The sequence below is a fragment of the Phymastichus coffea genome, unplaced genomic scaffold (assembly GCF_024137745.1).
Source record: "Phymastichus coffea isolate CEN01 unplaced genomic scaffold, Cenicafe_Pcof_1.1 PCOF00050, whole genome shotgun sequence".
NCBI classification, from domain to species: Eukaryota; Metazoa; Arthropoda; class Insecta; order Hymenoptera; family Eulophidae; genus Phymastichus; species Phymastichus coffea.
In genome coordinates, this window is record NW_026706861.1 from 1,399,021 (window position 1) to 1,420,028 (window position 21,008).

A 21,008-nucleotide genomic window follows, 5' to 3' on the forward strand; every position below is an offset into this window, starting at 1 on the left:
TCTGGCCAGCTGCTTCTCTTTGTTTTGCCTTGGGAAATATAAACGTTCGATTGCGATCGACGAGCGAAAGCTCTCTGTCGCCCTCTACTGCCCATACGAAAGGCGAAAATTGAGCTCACGACGACTTTGTCATCCGGCAATGAGAAAAACAGAAAGACGCGTACGGAAAGTTGATTGGCATTCGTCGCCTCACCTCGTTTGGAGATTTGTCGCAGCTTGTGTACGAAAAGCGACGCTCGCCATTTTCATCGGCAATCAATCGTCAGTTTCACGAAAACCGACCGATTACAATTGATCGCGGGAGACAAACTCATATGCAGGTGATTGAGAGGTCGGGTTATTTTTCAAAAGAGCCGCGCGACGCGAAAGAGACATACAGAGAATGAGGGAGAGAGTCCCATTAGAAAGATTGATCGGTTCAGAGGGAACAGTTAAAGAACGCGACATGAACAATTGTTAATGTTCGAGATGGGGAGGCGAACGCTGCTTTGATTTTATTATCGACGTAACTTTCAAATTACTCGTTGTGTTGTTTCGATACCATAAATTATCGTGATTGATCATAAGCTGCCTCGGTTCAATCTCGGATTTATTAATTACCCGACAAAATCGGCAAAAACTACAACATCCTCATACAAAATTCACGAGTTTAGATTCAATTACCCGAAGAATTCAGCGCAGACGACCAAAAAAGAAAGAAAAAGACGAAACGTCGTCGCGCCACAAAAGAAATCCGATTAGCGAATCATAACAACACCTGGTTACGCGATCGAGAAATCAACCTTGAGCGACTCTCCGCATGCGCGACAACAAAAAAAAAGAAGAGGCAGACTGACGATCGTGTAAAGATGACGCGCTGGCATTTTACGAGAGAAGAAGAATATAAGAAACGCGAGGAAGAGGAGGAATGTTGCACGCGCAAAGCAATGCCATCCATCAATCCGCTAAATAATGACCTTTCTTCAGGGTTCTTTAGGGATACAATTGACTAAAGGGTATGATTGATATGAGGTTTTTATTGATAGCTGCCTTTTCTCACGATTGGTAAACGTATAGCAATCGTGGCATTGTTTGACATACCGAGTTGTGCGCTTCGATAGTATAAATGTGTTATGGAAAACTTAGATCATTCATCATGTTAAATAGCTGCAACTTATCCGTTTTTTCTTTATGTACAGATCACACGTCGTGTTTATTTGATAATCTATGCATATAGGTGATATTGGATGTTAATGAATCTCAACGATTCTCGTGTATAGATGTAAAAGATGAACAATTTACGCTATAACGAGAGATGTTTGTAATATCGAGACATCTCGATATTATTGATATCTGATAGTAATTTCGTTTTTAACCTTTTTACAAAATCGGAAGTGTACGATAACAAGCTGATAAAAGTTTCTCGTGATATTTTGAATGTGGGTCTAGAAATTCTGTCCTGCGGTTTCCTCGTAGAATTGAATACAAAACGATCAAGTACCTATCCTGTTTGATGATTTCGAAAGATCTAGAGTCACCATTTAATGTGGAACCGGAAAATTGCATTGGAAATTTGATGTCGAATCAATTTTCTACACATAAACCCCATCAAAGGTTACATGTATAGGCAATTAGCCATAGAATGTAAGACCTTTTAGGTGATAATATATTTATAGGACTCTGCTAGTGTGATTTATAGACAATGTAATTGGTTATGCATTTTTTTTCTCTTAACGGTTACAGCAGAGTATTTTTGGTTTGATGATTAAAAATGTATGGATCTTATTATGCTTCGTGATTTGGTAGAATCAAATCGATACTTTTCTAGGTATGAGATATTAAAGCAGTAACATACCGCAATGTCAATTTAATTTTCATAAAATTGACATTGATCAGGACGGCGTCGGCAAGTCACAGATACATATTTGACTATGACACATGAGTTGGAAAACGGCAGCGACTCTCTTGGAGTTTCGAAATCAAACAGGAGCGAACTGTAGTCAAACTCTAGCGACAGAAGCGCGTCATTATTCATGAATGCCTACGTCGATTGAGCCTTGCATATTCATTGCTCGAACAGCGCCAGGCGATAATATAACGAGCGTAAAGTTTAATTCCAGTACAGGCTGTACGTCTGACGGTATCTATTTGAACGAATGTTATTATGAATTGCCGCAAGCGAGAATGGCATACGTAAAGAATCGAAGCTCTCCCGAAAATAGTCGAACGACGAAAATATCTATATGCCGAGCGTATAAAATCTGAGGAATCGCTGTGTGTCATTCGAAGACACCAGGATCATTTCTCAGCTTGGCGAGGCAAACAAGCTGAAAAAGAGCTTAATGAAAGGAAATAGATCTTTGTCTGAGTCTAACAACAGAACGCACTACTGGCGCGAGCGCGAGTCAATTCCATCTTCGCGCGCGTCTATAAATATATAGGAAGCCGAGCAGCAATCAAGCGAAAATCTAATAAAAAAGAAAAGGAGGAAAAGCCGCGCGTCTTATATGCTTTCTGGCATCCGCGAGAGCCAAACCCCCACGTAGACGCATCAATCGCGCCAACACACCGCGCCGAAAATAGAGCTTGCGTGTGTCTCCATCTTGTTTTCTCAGTGAGCGCGCGCGAGTGATACTCCTCTTCTTTTCTTCTCTTCGCGCGTGACTCTTGGCACGGAAGCTCCATCATCCGCGCGCGAGGACGACTTGTTTTTCTTGCGATGAAATTGCTTATTTCAAAAAGGGATTATTTTCAAACATGCGTTTTACGAGGTCGTTAACTATATGTATTTTCTTTTTGTCGCTCGCTCGGAATCATAGATATTTTCGTATCTACGTGCCCGACGCATAGCCTGTCACGAGATTCTGTCATTCATTATTCATTTTATTGATTTCTGTACAGTTAGTTGTACGTTAGTTGTACATATCGAGGCCTTTTGCCTTCGCAGTCTTGACACTGGCTTGTAAATTACAGCGGTTCATCGGCCAAAACTGTATCGTTTGATCAATATTTATTAGAATTAGAAATGACGCCCGAATAGGGAGAGATTTACGCAATAAAGATCATGGATCCGAGTGGAACACTTTGATCAATTCCAGCCATCACCAAATAAAGTAAGTACTCGAGGCACAGTTCCAAGCACACTGGCAATACAAGTACACGCGCGCCTCGCTCACACAAGAAGCACTTAACAATTGTCGCAAAGCCAATTTTTGCGCAGGACTCTCTAGTGCAAAGTTTCTCAAGCCTCGGCACCGATATTGACACGGCACTCGACAGAGTAGGTCGATTTACATGTGCCGTCCATTGTTTTTACACAGACTGGCACAAGGAGAATTTTTATGTTGCTCTGTCTAACAAACGGCACACGTGCTTCTTCTACGCGCGGGGTCACTCGTTCGTAATGGCGATTTCTTGTCGAGAAACTTAATGATTTCCTGCGAGCGCGCGTGCATCGCGAAAGCCTACTGCGACGGAATGTATCCGGCTTTTGGCGCGTACCGTTAACCACGGACGACACTCGGCTGACGAAAAAGCGACAGGAAGCTCCGTCTTCGACGCCGCTCGGAGCAATTTGTCTCGGAAAAGGGGAAACACGCCGAGTACGTTCGTTATCGAGCGCTTGCTAATCGCAGCTGGAGAGAGATGGCTCTCAAGTGCTCGGCGCTCGCGATCGGAGCTTCGTCGTTAGTTCGGCGAAGTGCAACGCATCGTTTCGCGTTCGCCGCGCAGCGGACCGACGAGTGCAGCACGGCTGTGCAGTCGATGTGCGCTCTCGAAAGACATACACGGCAAGCTCGTAAAGTGGTCGCCCGAGATGAAGTTATAAAAAGAAGTTTGGCCGCGCGAGCGTAATAATTATACGAGCCGTCGCGTATATTCGCGCGCGCGCGCGCGCGCGAGACACTTTTCACGCGCAAGCAGCGCCTGCACTCGGCGCGCCGCACGCAAAACCTGTACAGTCATTCGTTCGCGCCTGCTTCTGCTTATAATTCCAGGCTGTTAACGTTATACGCGCACGGGATAGGGGTTGGACGTTGTTACGTACTTCGGCCTCACGAAATCGCAGGAAATCGTTAGTTTTAACGAGCGACTTTACGCCGACTGAAAGGCCGGCGATGCTCAACGATAGGCCTTTCTTTCCACTCTTCTTTTGCTTTTCACTCTGTTCAGATATGTCAGAATGGACGCCTAATACGGAGAGCTTGCCGTAACGTTCGGGAACTGCAACTGTCCCGTGACTGTTGAAGCAATCACACATTTTTCGCGATATATGGCCACTGATGATTTCTAGTTTTAGATTGTCCGAACGTTAGGCGTCCTGACAAGTCGATGCAATAGAACCTACGAAACGCGTTTCTTTGTTGTTCCCTCGCAATTTAAAACGTGAGTGTTTCAGAGTTTTCCAAGGAAATTTTTGCGGCGGTTTCGAAATTCGATTGAACGTATCTGCGAGGCAAGTCGTCGTCGCCAGCATGGTCTCACGCCGGCAATATTTCATAGCGACAGTGCAACAAAGCAGCCACACATAGGTGTATCAGCGTACAGACAGGCGCCGCAAGGTGCCGAGCGCATCATACTGTATATCGTTATAGGTGGTGGTAGGCGTAATTTAGTCTCTCTGTGGCGCACATGGATCTGCATATTTTAGCACGAACACTTCCGCCGATCATTATCCCCTCGGCTCGGCTCTTTCGCCTGGCGCGCGCGTTAATCGGCGCGGACGGGCCCCTCTCGAACAGTATCATTAAACGAATTCTTAATTCGCCCGCGCGCCACCACCGACGCCTCTGCCATTCGTCTTCATTAGCAACGCGCGCGCGCCGTTGTTGCGCTGCTACACGCCGCCGGCTGGGTTTCGCGCGCGCGGCCTACGGCGACACTTGGCTTCGCGCTCTTCGACATCCGCGCGTTCTACATATCGACTGGGCTGTTCGTGGCGCGACCGCGCGGGACTTTGCTCCTGCGCAGGGAAATGAGCGGCGCGATGCGCAAGGTGTATAATTTAGCGCGCGCGCGCGCGCGCGATGAGATTCGACGATAATAATCAACGCTCGTGCGTTGATCTTTTTTCTATTACAGCTGGTGCAAGATAGCGAGTCGCTTATTAAAATGAAAATAAAGAAGTCGACGGATAATTAAATTCGCTTGGTGAGAGATACATTCGTAAATCTATAGCACTGAATAATGCAATGTCTCGGTGGTAACGGCTGCGAGGCGGTTCGTTATAAAGGCTCGCGCGCAAATGCATCGATGACGATTCTTCGATGAACGCACACGGCAGTTTCACCGATAACCGCGCGCGTCTCGAATTCAACCGACAATATTCGTTTCCCGAGCGTATAGCTTCCGAGAAAGTCAGTGCCGCACGGCGAATATACTCTTCTGCGATTGCGCCGCACTCGCTTTTTAATGACTGCCGCAATTCGCACCTGATTGCGTTCGCGTGACTATAATTACGCGAGCCTTGAGGCTCCGAGGACACTCGGTCTGTAATTGTTATCCCGACAATAAGCTTTTCATTGCATTCGAATTGGCCTGGTGTCTCTCGCGCGATCCCTTGTGTGCGCTCGCTTGCCGTGCGCGCAGAAAGAGTCGTTTTGTTGTTCGCCACCTCTCGCGCAACGTCAACCCCCTCGTGCACATAAATTTGCCCACGCGCGAGCGCGCGCGCGACGTTCCTCTTGCCTTGGGTCGCGTAAACGCGATGTACGGCATGGAGGCTTTTCGCGCTTGCGACGTCGCGTGAACAAGAAGAAGGCGAAAACCGGAAGGAGGAAAGCGGCCTCTCGCGCGCTTAGGGTGTCAGTGTGTGCGCGGCATTGTACGTGGCGGCGCGGGGCTTCCAAACATATAAGTACCGCAACCTTTACATAATTCCTCGTGCATTGCACACCGAGAGCTTTTCGCGCGTCCGCGCGAGGTTTCGCTCGTTGTCGCGCGTGTACTACTCGTAGTCGCCGCGCCAGCCGATGCACTTTCGCCCCCGCGTACGCAGCCCAATGCAGCTCTGCGACGGGTCGAACAACTTACGCGCGTCGCCTTACCTGCTCACGTGCGCGCGCACACATGATTTCCAGCTGTAATCGCCATTGGGATCTGCTTCAGGCGCAAGTGTCGTGCGAAAATACCTTTGAGTTACGGGCGACAATCTAATCGACAGGTGATAAATAATCTTGTACCAGCTCCTCTTGCCTTGGCGCAGCGACGCGCCAAAAAAGTCCTTTCGTCATCCAAACCAAACAGAAATTTACGCATTCAAAAATTAGGTGTATATATATATGCGAGAAAAAGCAATCGCAAAGAGAGGAGAAAACATTGATTCATTTAAACGCTGTATGCGAGAGGACCGATGTGAATAGCGTAGATGTAAAATTGAAAAATAAATTCTACTTGGGAGGAAAAAACAATTGCTTGCGCGCGAGGAAAGACGACGAAAAAAAATAACATGATGAAAGCTTCTCTCTCCCTCCCTCTCTCTCTCTCTCTCTCTGGGCAGCGGGTTAATTAGTGTTGCCTCGTGAGTTTTACGGTTGACATTTCGTGTATGCGCTTACGCAGACCGAAGGAAGAGAGAGGGAGCGAGAGAACAAGAAAGCGCGCGTTGGAGATTGGAGCTCCGGCGAATTTTTAATTCGAAAATCAGCATAAAACATCGTGTGCGGATATGGATGACTTTTTGCGGTCCACCGATCTCTGTGTGAGCGTCGATATTTATAATTACTCTCGTTAGTCCCGCGCGCGTACACACACACACACACCGGAGCAGGATTGTGTCGCTTCGTTATTTATGACGTACGGGATTCTTTCACTGACGTTTGTTACGTGTTTGCAAATTAGTTTCATTTTTTATATGTTTTAACGGATTTATTTTCATGTGATAATGATTGATCGTGTGATGCTGATGCAACAGATTGAGCTTATTTATTGAAAATGATTGAATTAATGTCGGATCGAATTTTTTTTTTTTAATTGAATGGGAAGGAGATAAGCTTCAGTGCTGCTATCTTCCTGTGTAATATTTTATATATACTTTTGCTGTTTTTGCGCATAATAATGACATTCAAGATATGATTAAAAATTACGCTCATGAAAAAGATAATTTTGTAGATTTGCGTAAAATCGTAAGTGAAAAATTGTCTTCCAAAACTTTCTCACATTAACGGACCTACGTCACTGGATATTTTATACGCATCCACAAAAAAAATAGCCAAAAAAACTTTTCCCTCAGAAAAAATTCACGTAGAATATCAAGTGCATGATTAGCGACAAGTACGACCGTCCGATTGAAATAAAAACCTCGAAGCTAAGCGCCGACCAAAGGGAAAAAAAAACACAAGCGACGTCGGCGGCGGCATCACCGTAAGAAGGTCCGACACTCAATAAAATTCAGGCGCCGTCGGCCCTATTAGTTTTTTTCCCTTTCTTTCTCTTCACGGGCGTCCATAAAAATTTTTCATGCTGACCGCGCGCGCACGAGCCTTGCTTATATACATGCATTGCGCGCGCGTATGTATCCTTAGCGCCAACGTGAATATCACACTTTTTATAGGCCTTATAATACTGCTGTATGTGTGTACTTTTATAACGTAATTTTCACTTTGGTTTGGTATAATTGCCGAGTAAACAGCTTATTAGGGCATCGGAAAGTCAGGATGCCGTGAAAGAAGGCATTTTTAAAGGCGATTACGGTTAAAGCTTTTCAGACTCGAGTGCATGGACTGGGCTGTACTTTTTTTTATTAGAGCGTTAATGTTCGGATTGTTTCAATAAATCCATGAATGTGTAATCTACGAATGATCGGAATTTATTGTACAAATATTTTTGCTTTGAAACGTAGATTCTTTTTTAGGTGTACTCGATTGATTAAGGTAGATGGCAGTGTTTTTTACTTACGTAAATTTATATTGACAATACAATTTATGAAAGCGACTGACAGTTAATTGTAGGAATATATTCATTTTTTTCCTGTACAAATAGTTAGTTACTAATTACGTATTGTGGTTTTATTAAGAAACTACTGTGCTAAAATTGCCGTAACTAGTAACTAGAACTTAATTCCTATGTTATATTAGGATTTATTTTAATGCTCATGAAAGCAGTCATAAGATTGGGTTAACGAACAATCAATTTAATGAAACCTAATTCGAACAGTGATCAAGCTTTGAAACAATGCGCCCTTCCCAAAATGTATTTTGAGTACAGGGATGCCTCTGAAACTGTCATTACTCGATAGTACAGACACAATGTCGTGGCGGCCGAAATACGATTTACAGCACCGATATTGTGGTAGTTGTCGAGAAAAATAAACAAGCTTGAAAGTCTCTTGTTCCATTCACTGGAACTGCACACGCTATCCTTTATTTCGAAAATCAGCAGGGCATACCGACCAACGATCCTTTCGAAATTCATTCTGGGAGAACAAACTTTCGCCGGAATTTCCAGAAAACTGCAACTTTTTCCTCTCGGCTTTTTTTTTTCTCTTCCCCGGCAGCACAGACCTGACCTCCTTATCTGCTTTCCGTCAAATCACTCGAGAAATCCCCGTGCGGCAGTGATTTACGACACTCGCGTAAACCCGGTGACCTGCTACTTGGACACACCGCTCTCTCGCCCCAGTAAAATTGAAAATGCGTGCGGTCGAGCTAGTCGACCGATCTTGCCTTGTGATATCATTATATGACGGGTGTCTAGGGTAGTTTTCTTCGCTCTCTCTCTGGTTCTGAAATTAACACTTTTATAACTCCGAAAGGAATTTGTTCTTAAACCATACAAAGACATTTTTATGCTTGACACACAAATGACGTAAGCTCTGTTTTTCCCTTTAAAAAAATATTAATATGTCGTGAAAACAGGTTGGGGATGTTATATCGTATCCGTTTATTTCGAAAATCTTCGGACACGAGAGAGACTCGGCACACGTGGCTTCACTATCGTTCCCATAAATCTTTATGGCTTTATTGCGATGTATAACTTTTTACGGGTGTGCACGGAGGATACTATTCAACTTTTTCAAGAAGCGCCAAAAATTAGGCAAAAAAAATTAGACGAAAGAGACTTGTTGCGCTGAATTATGCAAGGCAGATATGAATTTGTATGCAGTGTAAACGAAAGATGTGTATTGTAGGGATTTGAGTATGTAAACTGAGATAGGACGTTTTGCTTGGCTAAGGATTTACTAGCTTTGGTTATCTTAATAAGTGTAAACATAACTCTTGACTTGTGGGATGTTCAACTATGTGGGATTTACGTGTGTACAGAGTGTCGATTCCGACTGTGTAATTGCGATTACGATGAAGACCATCGAATATTAAAGTCTCGAATCAGGCGGAGATGTGTTTTGTTATCCTCGTCTGCTGACCGATTCCAAAGCCGAGCATTCCTTAGCGTCGAGCTACCTGCAACGCTACGTGAAAGACGAGCTCGCAATCTTCGTCTGCTATCTACGCGTCGCATACCAGCTCATCTCGGACGACTTCCGACCGCGTCCTTCTTTTTTCGCGGATAAGCGACCCTGGCCGCACGCAGCCGTCCTGGTTTTTCTCCAAAGGTCCAATAAGCCGTGAAATTATTGGGCTGACTGCAGTAGCCTCGCTGCCGACGCACTCTAATGAGCCGCCAAAAGCGGACCTGCTCACAAATCCGCCGCCGGCCGTCGGATAGTAGACTGCACGTGCTTCGACAGCTGCCGCCGCTGCACCTACTTGCGATTCGATGGCTGAGGACATTGGGCTTTTTTCTTGTATGTCGACCAGTCTTTTAATTTGCATACTTATTTGGTCTTATTTGCGGGAAAAATGACGAGTAGGTAGCATATATGAAAATAATAGTAGTTTTCACTATTGATAGAAATTCAATTAGGTGAGAAAGCTGAAAAGAGCATAATTTAAACGTTCAACGACGTTAATATTTCCAAGTAATTCGGATGCAAATTAGATGCTCGTTTACAAATTATTTTCGTGCAAATGAATGGAACGATTATCGAAGCCAGCAGAACGATAACGCGGAAATTAACTCAATTATGACAATCACTCGACGTTCTAAGTGCTTTCCGTAGCCGTAACACCGTGTAAATTAACAATAATACTTTGTTAACTATCCACGAGGAAACTTATTTATAAGTTGTTGAAACGCCTTGTGAAATTTAAAATTTTCCTCAACGTAATGTCAAGCTGATTTATTGCAACTTTTGCGTCAACTACACAACAAAGAAAAGATTCGAGAACCGGAAAATCCTTTGTTCTCCTTTTGTCGAAAACAGAGGCAAATTTAACGGGCTTAAAGATTTTAGCGGTAATGCTAGTCAGGATTACTGCGAGTATCCATGACGCTCAAGATATTATCCCTTAGAGGTAGAACAGAAGAGTTAATCAGCCGTTTGATAATGTCCTCTGTATTTACATAAAGATGAGTGTTCACTTTAATTTACTTCCAGTGTAGGCTTATTTTCTTGATGACGATAACCTTGTACCACTGGAGTTCCTTCGCATGTATTATTTAGAAAAATTAGATTATGGTTTTCTCTTCAACATTTATATAAATGTGAATTTCGGTGATCAAAATATAGGTGGCAGGGTTTTACGCTTTAGCAGATGTATACTGTCTATACGATTTATGAAAGTGATCGAAAATCATACGAGTACCAGTCATCTTCTGTTCTAATATTGATTTAATCACTATTGCCGTTATTTGTTTAAGCTTACAACTGATTAACATTATTACGTCAGTCATTTGTAATAATCATCAATTTTTTCGTTACAAGTCGTCTGGCAAATTGAACATGTTGTTTGAAATATCTCCAGTATCGAATAAATAAAAAAATATCGTTAATCGAAAATGATTCATCACAGTACCGTTACAAGCACAAACTTTCGATTTATTTGTAATAAATCGAGAAGTCATTTCGTTAAAAGAAAAATAAATAAAGAAAGAAATAGAGGAAAAAAGGAACCTACAATCGTCGTACCTCAAAAGAAAAAAAAGCGAACATCTGTAGGACAAGGGTGTAAAACAAATCATGGAACATGGCCGTAAGAAAATGTCGGCGCGGAAAAATCCCCGGTGGACTAGCATACATGCATATAAAAAGAGAGAGAGAGAGAGAGAGAGAGAGAGAGAGAGAGAGAGAGAGAGAGAGCGAAGATGTGTCTGTCGCTCGCTAGCTTTATTTAAGTCGCTCGGCGAAAAGCTTGCAGCTACAGTATACAGTCGGCGCTTGCGAGCCGCGTAAGCACGCGTCGTATCTCCTCGTTGCACACGCGCGCAGTGCACCGTGCTCGAGGGTTGTTTGTACAATGTGCCGCGCAAACCCTCGCGCGCGCATCTCTCGGTGCCTTCTCCCCGGCGTCGGAGGGAAAACGGTAGGGAGATTTATCGGGCGCGGGCGTGTCCTCGACGGCGAGCCTCGAGCTCCGCCCCGCGATGCCGAGCGCCCGACCAATCCGAGCTCGCGTGGCCGCCCACGCGAGTGCAACGGTCGTGCGGCGATTGGTCGTCCGGCAGCGCGGAGTGGGGGCGCAGGCTTGCGAGATTTGCCGCCAGAGGGTTCGCTTGGTCGTACGGGAGAGCGAAGCGAAGTCAGTCGCAGACTGGAGAGCGGTGAGCGCGCTCGTTGTCGCCGTCGTCGTCGTCGTTCTTTGGGAATTCCTTCCTCCTCCGACCGAAAACAACAACAATAAGAACAAGTGCGCGCGAAAACAACAACGTTACAGACATGAGGAGGAAGAGGCCGATGACGTCGTCGCTCGCAATCATGGACTTTTGATTTTTTCTTGTGATATTGCATTTAGTTTATAAGCGACCCTACGAATCTTCTCTCCCTTGTTTATTTTCTTTTTTTTGTTGAGTGTGTAGTGTTGTTTTATTATTTCATTTTGTTAAAGTCGTTGTGCGGAAGAGAACTGACGAGGGACTCGATTTATTGAAAAAGAGAGACGATGTCGGCTTACGCGCAATTTGGATACTATCCGACGGCTTCGCAGGTAAGCGGCACACACGTAACTCCGATGGGGTTTCTTTTGCTAAACACAGATCGATATGCCGTAGGTTCTCTCTTCTATTAATTGGGCGTTTCTGTACGTACGTTAAGAATGCAGGTGCTCGGTTATTGCTCGTTCGCGCTGTTATTGTCAACAGGCCGTTGATTTTTTACGTACGAGCTATACAGTAGGTCGGATTCTTGTATTTGGCGAGTTTTATTAGATTAGCTGTGTACAACTGTTTGTTTCATTGAAGGTCTCATAATTACTGGATGATAGACAGGTAGGGACGATAGTAGTGTCGTTTGACAAACTGCTATTACTCGCTTAAGCGACAGCTGAGCATAAAGACGTACGCGCAAAGGCAGGTTTACCAAGCAGATAAGTTTTATCAATAGCCTCCTTGGCGATAAGATTGCGATCGACAATTGATAAATCTGTAGTCGAAAACAGGCTGCGACGAGTGAAAATAAAGTTGGACATTCGGGCTGGTGCAAACTGTCGATGAGCGGCCATTGCTCGTGCGGCTGAAATCGAGCGCGAACGTTGGGTTCGCGCCGCGCGCGAGAGCAATAATTGCCCATCGACGGCTCAGTCGCGACAGTTCCGCGTTGTCAGCCGCTCCCGATCGAGATGACGGCGCGTCTCGAATCCAATTCGTCGATTAGTATGGTGGACGCTGCCCGGCTGCGGCGTCCAACGACGAGATGTCAAGAGCGCGCGAGAGCGAGCCCGCGCAGCCGGTGGGAAGGGGCGCCGTGGCTGGGCGCGACGCTAAAACAAACGGAGGAGGAGAGGCAGCCGAAGTCGAGCGTGCGTGCAGGTGCGCGTCGGCCGTCGCGCCTAACGCGACCGGACGTATTGCCGCTGATGCGCGAATATTCTGGGCTGCGTACGCGATGCCGCCTTTTCGTAAGCCGATATCGCCTCTCGCACCTTAACGTTTCGCGCCTCGGGACAGAAGAAGCGTCGGCCCGCGAAATCGTCCGTCCGCTCTGTCCGCGAGGCTAATGCCGCGACGCCACGGTCCGCTAGTCGCCGAAGGAAGCTCGCTGGTTTTCCACGAGCGAGAGCACAAGTGTGTATATCGCAGCAATAAAGATAAAGCTCACGCGTGTCGATGCGCGCCGGAAAGCGGCCAATATTTATGCCCAATGTGTGCCGTGCAGTTCATTTGAATGCTCGCATTGGACTCGTCGAGGTAAAAAGACAACCTCGGCGGAAAAGGCCCGCAAACACGAGCCAGTGGCGCGCCGGCGAGTCGCGCTAATCGGCGACAAGTCAGCCAGTCTCTTTTGCTTTTCGTTCGATCTCGTTCGTTTGCGCGAAGAGAGCAGCCACATAGCGTACTGGCCGACACATGCACGCGAGGGTCCCTCCAAAGCAGAAACAACTCCGCCCGAAGGTACGAATAATTGAATGCGAATAGCAATCGACTGCGGGCGTTGTTCTCGCTTGCGAATCGCGCGGCCGTGTGAAAATGTCGCTCTTTTCCTCGTCGTTTGGCCATTCACATTTTTGCCCGCGTCGGGCATGTCGAGCAAATTGTCGCGCGTGCAATTAGACATCGCGAGCGATAAAACCAGATTTCTTCGGGCCGGGAATACACGAGCGCGCGATATGATTGCGTAAGGTGCAGCGGCGTCTGGTGCGTTGCCGCTCTCAGCGCGTACGTATATTGATTGAAAGTGAATTATGGCTGGCTCGCAGTGTGTAGTTTGCTTATCTACATATCCGAGCTGAATGTTCACTGATTGTTATTGCTCGTGTCATTGATTGGATGATTTGTTATCGCTGAAAAAGTGAAGGATGTAGCATGTATCCGATCGATTGGCGTGAGAGCGACGACGCGCAGCTAAAAGTCCATCGAAAGGAGGACTGATTCGCGCATAATGGTGCCTATGCTTCTCAACTTGCCGTTCCACGGGGATTAATTTGAATGGAATTTGAACGCGTACGCGCGCTACCGTTGGAAGACCCATTCCATCCAACCAATATTAAAAGTGACAAAACGTTTTTTTACCTAGCAGCGGTAGCCCAAACCGTAGAAGATACTTATCTTAACGCGCGGCCAGATCTCTAATCGATATTTCAGCCGGTCTAACAACAATACCAATTCCATTGAAATGCGTAACGAGCCTCTTTCCCTCGAAAACCCTACTACGCTTGAGCAGCACTTGATTTTTATTGTCCCGGTGTAAATATCTGCGGTGAAGCCGTTAGCATTCTTGTGAATCGCGTGTGCAGCATCTTGAGAACACAGAGCCAAACGCGAAGAGAAAAGAAACGAAAGAGTAATCGATCAGCTGACTGGTGCAGCGCGAGCGAACCGGCGAAACGAGGAGGGGAGTTGCGAAAAGTGCAGCGCGCACGTCGCGCGTGCGCAAGCCGATATATAAAACGCCAACGGATGGCTGGCTGCAGGTGTACCCGCACATATAATACCTGCATCCTACGTGTACACGGGCAATTTATTCGTATTTGTAAATGCAAATAATTTTGACGTTCGTATCGACGTATCGTTTCCGGTGTTGCAACGTAGCTCTTTTACTTGGACAGCGTCTGTATTCGTATGGTGGCTTTGTTCCGAATTTGAAGATAACACTTGAAGCTTAAACTCGTCGCGAACAAACTAGGGAAAATGAAAATCGAAAGATGGTTACTAAAGCAAACGCAAAATCGAACAACGAGAAGAATAACGCAGAGCCAAAGGCGTGAGACGACGAAAGGATGTACGCAGGTGTCACGTGAGAAAATTAAGCAAGGTCTGTCTGCCATTACACGTATGCGCCTTAAAGCTTCTTCACGAGCTGCTATAGCAGCAGCAGAGACACATCGAGCAGCGCGTACCCGTGAAACGGCCTTGAAGCGTTGAAGGAAGGGTTCGAGCTTGAAAATCTGAGACTTTCGTCACACGTCGAGAGATAGAGCCTCGGCGCCGCACGGGGTGGCGTCGGATTTCAATTTGTTATTAACCTTCCTGTTGATCGTACACTTTCGAGCACCTGCACCACCTCTTTTCATTATCGATACTTCCTTGCGTGCGCAGTCGCTCGTTAATAATTATCGACGCGACGTGATCGACCTGCGCGCATTTCGCATTTATCGTTGCGCAATATTGTTATTCAATTTATTCGCGTGCTAACGCTTATCGTGGAAACATGATGAATTCGTCGATCCAAGCTTAAAAAAGACAAACGGCGCGGTTCCAGCTCTCAGCGATAATTGATAAACCTAAAGCCCACAGTGGCAACGACAGATATCGCCCCTCACTCTCTCTCTCTCTCTCTCTCTCTCTTTCCACAAATGAAATCGTTCTACAACGACGACAACGCTCAGCAAGAGAGAGAGAGAGAGAGAGATGAGCCGGTGAGCGATCCATCACCTAGGCGCACGGCCACGAGGATGGACAAATCGAATTGCATATTCCATTAGTCCGCGGACGGACGTCCATTGCGCGTCGAGTTTGGATGAAATCGGACGCATAGCGCACGACGAGTGGAAGAGGACTCGAACGAGGTTCACACTGTCGCCGTCGCGACGACCGTTGGCGAAAATTGTCGCGCGCAAAACGTAATTCGCACGCGTAACTCCGCGGCAGGGGGCATTACCGTCTTGGCTCACGCGAGTCCGCATTTAATTTAACGATCGGCTTGCGCAATCTCTCCCCGAGGATCGAACAAGCGAGCAAACAAAACGCCGGCTAATCTTTAATTAAGAATCGTAAGAAGCTCATTCATATTCCGAGTAGAGATAATAATGAATGAAACTCGAGCTCCATTCGGCTTCGCGCCTTATCGATAATTGGGCGTTGAAGGCGGATGAGCCCTCCAGGCTTTCTCTCGCTTCTGAGTGTCATCCGAAGGGAAAAACCGGTTTATAACGCGTGTCTACGTATATCGACCTGATCGTCCGATTTTCGTTCGTGCGAACCTGTTCTTTCCCGTATAGCTCCGTCTGTGCATGCGACGACGATAACTTCGCGGTCGAAGGCGAGTTTTGATCCCTGATTAATTACCGAAGTTTGCCACGACTAACGCGCCGGGTGTTTGCTTCGTTTTGCTTAAGGCACGAAGTTCAAGGCGGGCGCTTTCCCTTCGAGAGCCAATTTCTCGAGCCTCGTCGTTTTATTTCACTGCTATTGAAATTTATTCCTTCAAGAGCTGTGATTCCATTAGAATTCTCGTAAAGTCTCATAATCCTCGCCGATACTCATCAACGTGTAAAAAGAAAAAACTTAAGAAAGGTAGGAAAAAAGTAACCGAGAAAATTGATTTTCATGAAACCTTCCCTCTCGTTATCGTCTTGGCGGGCGGGGCGTCCCCTCAGTATTTTTTCCTCGTGCCTTAATCGCGCAAGTTACGGCTGCTTTAACGGGGCCCTTTGGCGCCCCAAATAGACTCGTTTCACGCCGAGAAGAAAAAAAAAACAGATAAATTCTTATAGTTTGACGAATGGGCTTTTAATTGAAGACAGATGTGTTATTGCCTCGTTCAATTTTATTTCGAGCAGTTTACACATAAAAGAGAAAAAAATGAACGCGTAGAGCATGTATCTTTAAGAACCCTCTACGTATGTATATATAGCTCACCAAGATATGTAAAACTTACTTCCCTAGTTTCACCTCGAGTACGTATGATAACGCAAAAGGAGTGCATAATTTGATTATTAAGTGTTGTACAATTACATCGATGGAGTGTTGCTCGTTCGGTCAAGCTGATCATTAAAAAATATTTTTGTTAAAAAATCGCTCTTCGTCATAACATTCAGCTTTTTGGCAAATATCGCTAAGCAATTGATTGTCAATGCTTATGATAAGAAGCGACTTTTCGAAAATTATTTAAAAATAATCGGCTAGGTAACTCCAAATTTTATGACGAAATGAGGGAGTCAAATTCTTCTGTATCTTGGTGTGCTATATATATACATGCCTGTAGTGGGACCTTAACAAGACCTCGCCGCTGCGACGATAAGCTTCGACGAAAAAGGTGTACACGCTTGCACGATACTGTCTACGCTTCGCTGTACGGGCGGACAGATAGCTTATCGTGTGTACGAACGTTTCAAAAGTCACCGACTCCGACGACACTTCGGTCGCGCGAGCTCGAAAGGAAAATGCTCGCGAACGTTTTCGACGTCTCAATTATTATGTCCTTTGTGTTTGGGTATCGAAGGCGAGAAATCAAAACTCTTTTCGATTTCGTCGTTTCTCTACAATCTTCGAAAAAAATCTTCGTACCGAGCGTTCACACTCGCGGTACACGATTCCGTTTCGCAATCAGAAAACACTATTTATAAATTTACATCCATTACTTTCTCGCCTCTTACACGTGCAGCTTATCACAAAGAGAAATAAATAACCGCTTGTAACAGTAGAATTTCTCTCTCCTTGGTTACGAAAAAAAAAAAAATCACTTTGTTGCGCGCGTATACGTATAGACACGATTGCCGGCGATCGATTAGTATCGTAATCGTCAGAAAGAAGTAAAAGGCAGGTATATAAAATGCCGCGTGCGTTTCGTCACTCGAACGTCTCTCGCTCTCGCCCATATTTCGCTCCGAACTGTCGACCTATAATCCTCTTCGTGCCTCGCCGTCGGATGTGTGCACTTTGCGCGTCGCGCCGGCCGCTCCTGTACGAGTATATCTCGCTGTACTCACGCTAACTCGCGCGCGCATGCCGTCCAACATTGCCGTTATTATTTTTACCTTTGTCCGATCCTCATCGGAGTCTCTTTGACTGAGTACTGTACGCATGAACGCTGTGTCGTGCTTTTGCAAGCTAGATGTTTCTTCTTTGCTCGATATCAAGTTTGCATCAAGTAATTACAAGTGAATTTGGAAATAAGAAGGGGGAATTCGAGATGAAATATGTGTGGTCGACAGTTGGTAAATTGAGTCAGCTTTTGACTGCTTTATTATTTTTCCAGTAGATGATAGCTTTATTGTTTTAAACGAATTCATCGCTTGCAATATGTGACGGGATGTCCAAAATAGTCGAGACCATTGCTGCCGGTGAACATTGATTTTTGAGTAAAAATACATTAATAGAAACTAAATATATAGCACAACAATTCTTATTGTCGAAATTTCAACAAATATGACGATTGTCAACTGAAATGACATGTAATGCTAGTTAACGAATGACACAACGACATATCAACCATTTTCACTTACTTACGCAAAACTGTTACGCCGTATAATACACCCTCAGCCGAAAAAAAGAAGAAAATAAAAGTCATTTTCCCCGATCGTTATGCATTCTCTCAGAATCGACAATGGCACGGCGCGAGCATTTGTAAACAAAGAGGGAGAGAGAACGAGAAGCATCGCAGCGCTTGGCTCCCTTCTACAAATACGCAGGCGCGCGCCGATAGATCATTTCTCCACTTGAGCGTCGCAGCCCAATAATTCGCCAGACGGAGATCCTTTTATCCGTCTGGCGTTGGCACTCGTGGGAAGGCCGCTTTCGCGGTGGAAAACGCGATCGTTATCGCGCTAATTAACGACCGTTCGCGATATTGCGCGGCCCGTTCGGCATTTTCGGATCGACGTCGGAGGAAAAGCCGTCCCCAAAGCGCGCGGAGCCGCTACGATCCAAAACGCTCGTCGCCGCGCGGAGAGCAATCAATCCGCGCAGCGAGCAGGAGGGCGGAGGGGGGGGGGGAAGCTTTCAAGGCACGTTACTCCCGTTTGAGAGCGCACGTCCAAATCCCGTATGATCGCGCGAAAGGTCCTCTCTTTCGCGAGCGACGGATAAATCTCTCCCTCTTTTACTCGCGTCGCGGGCTTCGCCGTGCCGCAGGATTTAACGCGTTCCCATTGCTTGCTCGCGCACTCGCTGCTGTTGCATTTGCACGCGTTAATAGGAGAATTTATTATGCAGGCACTTATTACAAGTGCGACGCCCAAGCTTCAACGGACTTTTTATGTGACGTGTGCTTTTTCTTATCTTGTAGTTGGAAATTACGAGGAGTAGTAAAAACCAGTGAACAAAGACGTTGCGCTGTCGAGCGCCATGCCAAGAACAAGCAGTTCGAAGTAAATCTGCCCATCCAATTGAATTTTCCAACCGAAACAACGAAACGAACGAACGAAACTTGCAGCTCGAATTTCACGCGCGTGATTTATTAATTTAGTATATTTGGTATTTTGCGAGAGCATGAGAAAAAACGTATTTGAAAAGTAACGGACACACGAGAAAAATTCGGTAAAAGTCCGATCGGCCACAAATAAATAAAAAGAAAGAGAGGTTAAGAGGTCGCGCGCGCGTGCACACCTTGCCGGACTACAATCACCTTATAAGCCGACAATAGGCTGCGGTGAAGAAGGGGCCGTTTAGAGGCGTGAAATCAATATTTTGAAACGGTGAATAATGAATGGCGAGGGATGGAGGAGGGCGTGCAGCCGCTGCGGTAGCCCAAAAGTCTTGAGGACAAAGGCACACAGCAGAACAGAACGGAATAGCTTTGGCACACCTACAGATTGAAATCCTAGCTGAACCTGGAGGTCGACAAGCCGCCGTCGCACGATCTTGAGAGCCAGAACAGGCGAAGGGGGATTTTCGAACGGGCGGCAGGGGACGAGAGAGATTGATGCGCTCTGTGGTATTTGGTTTGCGCCAAGGCTCGCTGTCAACTAAAATGTTACGGCATGGTTATTAACGAGCCTCTTTTCTTTCTGGACGGTATTCCTAAGTTCGTGCAACTTTTCCTGGCCATTTCCGAGTGGATTTTTTTCAGCATTTCCAATGGAAAATGTGCGATGCTGATGATGACAAATTTATGTTCGTAATGTGCAGCTAACTCCGATAGATGGGTCGTAACATCTTTCAGCAGAATTTCAATTTGCAAACGAACATGTCACGCGTAAATTGTGCAATGAATCGTTGCTGTAAATGGCTAATGTATGCCGTTATTGGTAACTATTTATATAAGTTTCCAGAATAACAATAATACAATATTATAAATATAATTTCCAGTTCTACCGCTTCAGAAACTTTCCAACAAAAACGAGATCCTGCGTCCCTGTTGAACTGCTACAATAAAGTCAACTCCCACCCACGTCAATAACTTAAACTCGTAAGAACGAACGGGTTAACTATGGATGGGCGTCGACAAAACCGCGCATGAATAAAAGCACCTCTCGCCGAGGGATTAAGGGCGGCCTTGTCCCTCTCTTCGTTCGAGTTTATTTTCTTCTCTCGCTCGCTGCTTTGCGTACAAAAAAACTCAATTAAAGCGGGACATTGTGACTTTGAAATCGGCTGCTAATGTATCCCGTTGGCTTTTCATGGCGCTCTGATTGTCTGGGCCAAAGAAGCTCTTAACGTTTGTAATTACAGTTGGATAAGTTTTCATTGTACTACAGTAGATGGCGTTTTTCCTACGCTACTTTGAATATTTTTAGCAGTAACATGTTGCTTAGCTTTTAAAATCGAAATAAACCAAATTTTACATATTCGTTGATGATTTCATATCTTTGTATGGCATGACAATTGATCTTTTTAATAAAAAATTTAGGAACTCACTTAAATTATAAAAGTGAAGTTTTTATAAAAATATTTAGTATAATTTGAATTTTCGTATGTATATTTAAAATTTCCTCATTACACTGCCTTAAAACAATAATTTCTTTACTTATCGCCAGATGACTTGTTTTTGTCGAAGTAAATGTTTTATTTAACGTCAATAATAGAACTGAGAATCTAAGCACATTTTGAAATGCATTAGAATCTAGCGTACATTCTATTAAGTTGATATTTGGTTAGTCGCAATACGAGAACTTACACAAACGAATCGAAATAGTTGTGCCTTTAATTAAAAAGAAATTTTGAAACGATCGCGTAGAACCTCTCCGAACGAGCGAGTCCACTCGCCATGACATCTTTGCTAGTTTTCGTTCCTCAAAAAAATCTTCACCCCATCACAGACATTCGCCGTGGAAAGAATCGTGCACCCTTCGGCCATTAATGCGCTGGCGTCGGCAAAAAAGGCTTTGGAGTTGGCATAAGAAGTTAATTAAGTCGAAATTAACGAATGAGGAGTTTCG

The 21,008-nt window shown here is 45.3% G+C and overlaps 1 protein-coding gene across 5 annotated transcripts in view; it reads left to right on the forward strand.

Annotated features, from left to right (window-relative positions):
- LOC131665362 (homeobox protein caupolican-like) overlaps positions 1-21,008 on the forward strand; it is a 64,977-nt gene that overhangs the window by 13,033 nt on the left and 30,936 nt on the right. The window contains exons 1-2 of one of the 5 annotated variants that reach the window (XM_058937217.1): positions 11,277-11,339; positions 11,862-11,960. The exons of 1 other annotated variant lie outside the window; for it this stretch is intronic. In XM_058937217.1, the coding sequence (XP_058793200.1) occupies positions 11,916-11,960 (45 nt within the window). In that variant the 5' untranslated portion in view covers positions 11,277-11,339; positions 11,862-11,915. Of the gene's footprint in view, positions 1-11,216; positions 11,340-11,359; positions 11,961-21,008 lie in introns of those variants that run through there. 3 more of the 5 variants (XM_058937216.1, XM_058937213.1, XM_058937215.1) reach the window with 3 other exon arrangements.